This window comes from Esox lucius, chromosome 22, assembly GCF_011004845.1.
Source record: "Esox lucius isolate fEsoLuc1 chromosome 22, fEsoLuc1.pri, whole genome shotgun sequence".
NCBI classification, from domain to species: domain Eukaryota; kingdom Metazoa; phylum Chordata; class Actinopteri; order Esociformes; family Esocidae; genus Esox; species Esox lucius.
In genome coordinates, this window is record NC_047590.1 from 1,857,273 (window position 1) to 1,863,272 (window position 6,000).

At 42.4% G+C, this 6,000-nt stretch overlaps 1 protein-coding gene across 4 annotated transcripts in view; it reads left to right on the plus strand.

The window, feature by feature from the left end:
* Positions 1 to 3,166, plus strand: part of gpc6a (glypican 6a) — a 154,413-nt gene extending 151,247 nt beyond the window's left edge. For all 4 annotated transcript variants that reach the window (XM_034289736.1, XM_034289735.1, XM_029116698.2 and 1 more), the window contains one exon: positions 1,792 to 3,166. In XM_034289736.1, the coding sequence (XP_034145627.1) occupies positions 1,792 to 2,003 (212 nt within the window). In that variant the 3' untranslated portion in view covers positions 2,004 to 3,166. The remainder of the gene's footprint in view (positions 1 to 1,791) is intronic.
* Positions 3,167 to 6,000: the final 2,834 nt, after the last annotated feature.

Sequence of the window (6,000 nt, forward strand, 5' to 3'; positions counted from 1 at the left end):
GACGCCAAAAATTAGAATACTATCTGCCATGACATGAAGGTTAGACAAGAATTCTGGAAACTCATTGAGGAACATTGTGTATGGCCCAGGGGGGCTGTAAATAGTAGCTATGTAAAACAATTTATCAGCCTGGTTAACTTTCATGAGTAAAATTTCAAACCAGTGATGTGTTTGAGAGTAAATGTATATTTACTGTCATAAATATTGCAACACCCCCTCCTTTTCGGGACGCACGAGGGATATGATCACTAGTATAGCCAGGAGGAGAGGCCTCATTTAGGGCAGCGAATTCATCAGGCTTTAGCCATGTTTCACACAAGCCAATAACATCTAGTTTATGATCAGAGATTGGGAGAGTCCCAAAAAGAGAGCCAGTTATCTACAAACGCTACCTCCTGCGACGGGCAGAACTCTGTTTTCAGCCAGCGATTTTCGTTTTTTAAACAGTTTATGAACAAAAACAGTTTTCTGTACACGGAACATGCAGTACACTGGCGCGAAATTAGTAACAAAATGCCAATAACATAGGAGATAGCAAAGCTATTTAAATATTATTTAAACTTTATTTGATCAGGAAAAGTGACAGGCTACCGAATTGTAAATATCAAAAACACCAGGAAACGGCAACATTGTTGCATTGAGCGAGCCCACTCAGTCACCTTCCTTTGATGGCTAATGGATGCTGTTACTTCAGAGGCAGCACTGCGAAGGGAGAGTGCACCAGACCTGATGGTGAAACACACCAACACTTTAAGTGGTCGTCCCTCTATATCTCCCAGGGCACCAACAAAGAAGATGAAAGCTAAAGAAAACAGTAGATGTACTGTGGTGTTATGGGTGGTGTTTTCATCACACCTCCCTCTGTTTTCATCACACCATCCTTCATCTCCTGTACCTCCCAGAGAAATGGAAGATCAAATCGAAGACGAGGTTGTAACTGTTAAAGAGGAACAGTCCGGAACAAAGCAGCTGGTACGGGTCAAAGTTCAGAGACTTTTCTAGCAGGTTTGGGGGCCAATTCCATCTACAGTAAAATCCAGTCCATTTAGAAAGTAAACCAGTCCACGTGATATCTCATTCAAAAGCACTGAATATATTTTTTTTCCTAAATTAAATTCAAATCCAGCAATAATAAAACATAAACAATGACATTGCCGGGTACACATTTTAAATGTATATTTATGTCATTTAGCTAAAACATTCCAGGTGGTTGACTGACTGGTTGGCTGGCCGACTGGTTCACTTTCTGGCTGTCCATCTGAGGGAGCTCAGTACCTAATTAACTCCAGTGGTCACTGCATTCACCTGAGAATGATTCTGGCTACATTAGTGCAGCCAGGCTACCCCAGACACTCTGCCCTTGAGCCACCAGACATGATATCTTTGTCCCATGTCCACGTCAGCTAAATGAGACCCCCAGCCCCCCCCCCAGCCTCCCTCCCCCTTCACGCTAAGCGGTCACCCTCCTCTCTCCCATCACAGCGGACGGACACCGTCTGTCACATCCTGCCGAGTCTCAGTGAAGTGAGACAGACATGGTTACTGTGACGACAGGAAGATAGGGCCAGTATGAATTCAACATTGTGACTGAGTCCTGGCAGCACCTCTCTGTCTGCTTTCAGAGGAACATGCATGTGACATCCGTTTAAAACAGATCTCTCAACCACACGGCTAAATGCCAAACGATTGAGATGTAGGCTTTCAGTCTGACCCGGATCTCTGTCATCACAGTGTGTGTGTGTGTGTGTGTGTGTGTGTGTGTGTGTGTGTGTGTGTGTGTGTGTGCTCCAGGTGACGAGGGGAGTGGGAGCGCCAGTGGGAATGGCTGCACAGACGGCTGCACCACAGAGTTTGTGTTTGTGGGTTCGGAGGCCCCTGTGCTTGGGGACCGGAGCGACGAGCGTTCTTCCGCTGCCGCCGGCGGTGCCTCATCCTCCCCCGGACCCTCCCCCTTCCTCACCCTCACCGTCCTGCTGGCATCCCTCTCCTGGTCCCGGAGATAATCCCAGCCGGGACGGGACATTTCTCTGACTACGGCACCAATCGGACGGACGGACGGACGGACAGACAGCCGGTTGTCACGCGGTTGTTAGTGTTCTCTAAACAGATCTGGAACAGGACTTGTAGAACCCTTTGGAACCCCACCTTGAAGAGTTATGGTAGCGTTGGTTACCGTTGTAGATAACTGTAACGGCCTGCGGGGGGGTTGTGCGTCGCAGCGCTGCGTTCTGCTTTCTCCCCAAAGATCTCCCTGCTCCATCTGTACTGGACCAGACCTGGAACAGTCGGAGACACTCACCTCTGCATATCTCAACCAACCGCTTCTCTCCTCATAACTCTGAACAGTGTGAGCAACATGCCTTTTCAGTCCCAGAGGAAAGGAATGAGAACACAAGATAAATGAAGATGAATTTAAAAATACATGAGATTCTATTTTTTCCTTTCTTTTATACAGCAGATAATTATGAAATTTGAAAACTGAAAGAGAGCACGCTAAGGAATGTCTGTTTATATCATATATGACAAAAAGAGAGAGAATATAGATATGAAGAGAAACACATAGGAAGAGAGAAAGATAGGAAGAGAGAAACAGGATGTTCCACTGTGTTTTTGTTCATACAACAGTCAGAAATACAGGATCATGCTTCTCATTTATTGTTTTAACCAGTCTAGCTATACAGCAAATCACCCGTCTAAAACATCGTTTCCCTGCTTTGGAGTTAATTGATGTTGTCACACTTCCTGGCACAGAACACTGGTGTCCCAAATAACAGCTTCTTCTGTATTTAGTGCACTACATTTCATCAGTACTATATGGGACTCAGTCGAAGTGAGTGCACAAAATAAAGAGTAGAGTGTCAGTTGGAAAGCAGCCTCCCACAGTCGCGCTCTTCTCGTTTAATTGCACACTTGATAAAGTTTAATGAAGTACCCCATGTCTTATGAGGAGACATCACTGAGCACAGATTTAACATGCGTTGGGATGCAGCTGTTCAAGAACGAACGGCAGGAAACATTTTCTGAGGAGAGAATCTATTTATATGTTCTTATCATGTAATGTGTTTTATCTTTAACCAATTATCTATATGATGAAAGATTACTATATCACAGCTTTGGCTAATGCCTTCGTCCTGTCCCTTTAAATACAGACATTAATTTATTTTTACCAATATGCTAAAGAATATTCAATTTTGGTGAAAATTCTAAATGAGATGATTCACAGCTAATAACGGAACTATAATGTGTGAGATTCACCAGGTATTTATACAGCTGCTGCATATTCCTATGACCCAGAGACCACCATGTCCTTATTAACCTGGTGAATTATTAACCATCTAGTACTTCCACCACTCAGTGCATTATCTAAAGGATGCTGTTGATAACAACACTCCATTCTTTGTCAGCCCAAACCCATAAATCTTAATGAATGAATCACCTGTTGGATGTATATGCTGTCGCACACATCGCCAGAGCACGCTGTCTTTTTCCCCACTATTACTCACTCATATATTTTACAGAAATATATAGTTCCTCTATATAATTATATCTATATATAATATCACACTTCACGCTTTCTGTTTGCTATTGTTTGTTGTTATTGTCATTTTCTTTCATGACACAATTATGAAACGCCAGATCCAACGCCTGAAGAGTGGTTCAGGGTGCACTTTCTCACTGGGAACATGAGTGGAACACACACCTCTGTGCTGTTACCAGGGAATATATTTACAGAGAATATATACAAATGCTGGATAGTTCTCATTGGTCTGAGGCCAATCAGATTATCTAAATAGCATTTTGATTTACACAATTTAATAAATGGAGTGGCCTCAGATCTGCATCTAAATTTAAATGCAATTGTTAGCTAGAAGATTGGAATTAATCTGAAGGAGTTTAGAAAATATAAATAGTCACACACTAGTTTTAAACAAAGACTAAAACATCTGAAAAGAGTCAGATTTATTTTGTAGGGACGGTAATCGAAGTGTAATAAGCATTTTTCATTTGTGACACTGAATGAATTTCTCCGTTGGACTGTAAAAATGTGTAATAAATCTAAGTTTTGATTGTGAAACAAGTCATTCATCATGCTGCAGATAGACAGAGGACAGGGTAAAGGGTGAGCAATATGACTGCTAAGGGAGTGAGGGGTTTCAGAAGGTAGAAACGAGGGAAGGAGAGCCAGGGGTTTCATGGTGGTTTTAGACACGGCTATTCTTGACGGTTGGGAATTACCTGGCTGCCAGGTTTAAAGACTGCCTGGCCATTTTTGGAGATGACAAAGTGAAAAGGCAGACAGGTAGAGCCGGAGAGAGGAAGACGATGGTGAAGAGGCTGAGACAGCCCAGGAAACTAAAAGGAGTCATTGGCTCGTCCCCACAACATCAGGAGGTTTGGTCACGGTATCCTGAGGAAGGAGAGACCAGGGGGGAGAGAAAAGGGAAGTTGTAAGGTTGAATGGGCAAAATGTGGCCATGTTAAATTTTTCTAAAAGTGGTTGGTTTTTCTCCCTAAAAGGCTTATCTCACACACACACACACACACACACACACACACACACACACACACACACACACACACACACACACACACACACACACACACACACACACACACACACACACACACACACACACACACACACACACACACACACACACACACACACACGTAACTCAGTCAGTTTAACTGTCATCAGTTTCAATTAGTTCCAAATGTCTCTTGACGACAGAGCGTCAAAAAGTTAAATATCACGCAATGTTGTTTTTATTTTCCTATCGCTGCACTTTGAGGACTCTATATGTTCCACATAATGTTCCTTCTTGTCCAAAAGGAAGATGTGAAAGTTGGCTGTACACATTAATTTGGTTCTTACGTTTGTGGGTGCACATTTAGATACTGAAGTTATTCCCCAGAGCACGACGCTGCTATTAGCTAGTCGAGGTGGATCAAGACGATCAACGGACGAGCAGACATGCCTTACCATTTTCTTTTTTTAAGGACTAAAATGGATTGCATATTTGGGTTTTCTTACTCGTTGTTGTATACGGAAAAACATTTGGAGGGGTACAAATAAACATTTTATAATAAAAAAAAGAATCACCTGCTTGAAGACTCTTTATGGACACCGTGGCCGAGTTAATGTGACTGTAGCTCCTACCTCCCTACGTGAACCACTGAAATGAACACGAGGGCGTTAATGTGAGCATTCAAATGGGCAATAGTTATACAAGTTATGAAAACCTACCGCAACCAGACTGGTGTCAGTACTGTATTAAAAATGTAAGTTCCAAAAGCTCATGGTCGTCCATTGAATTTGGTTTCGTTATACTGTCGCCGCATTCCCGTTTTGTCTCTGCAAGCTGCGCCATCTTTTCTGTGTTCAGCAGAAATAGGCGAATCAGCCGATATCAGCCATTACGGTACGTTTTGATTGTTGTAGAAGTAATTTTTCAACATCAGTCTGTGAATGATTTTGACCAAAGCTTAAGTTCTGCAATGTGAATCTGATTGAATTAGGCCATTAAGAACTAAACTGGTACCAGCTAGTTTCCTCAGCATTTTAACACAATACTTTATCTAAACTTTCTCTGTTCTTTAATGTTGCGAAAGCGATTAATTTAGTTCATAAATAATGGAAGCAGTTGGTAGCAGGTGATATCAGTAGGGGTACATCCCAAATGGTACACTATTCTATTTGAAGTGCACTACTTTTGACCAGGGTCCTTATGGCTTTGGTCAGAGTAATGCACTAAATATGGAATAAGATGTAACAAGAGAAAGTGCTAATGAGAGTGTTAATGATGACCTTAGGCCTAGCCCGCAGGAAAATGTATGAGTACAGGAGGAGTCCAGCCGAGTACTGATATAGCACCTACTCCTTAATATGCATTTAATCACAATCTACCTTTGTTTCTCCACAGTCTTTTGTCCACCCAGTAGGCCTTGATTTAAGACTTACCTGAAATAGTTCTACTACTTTAATAAGTCAAATTGCAC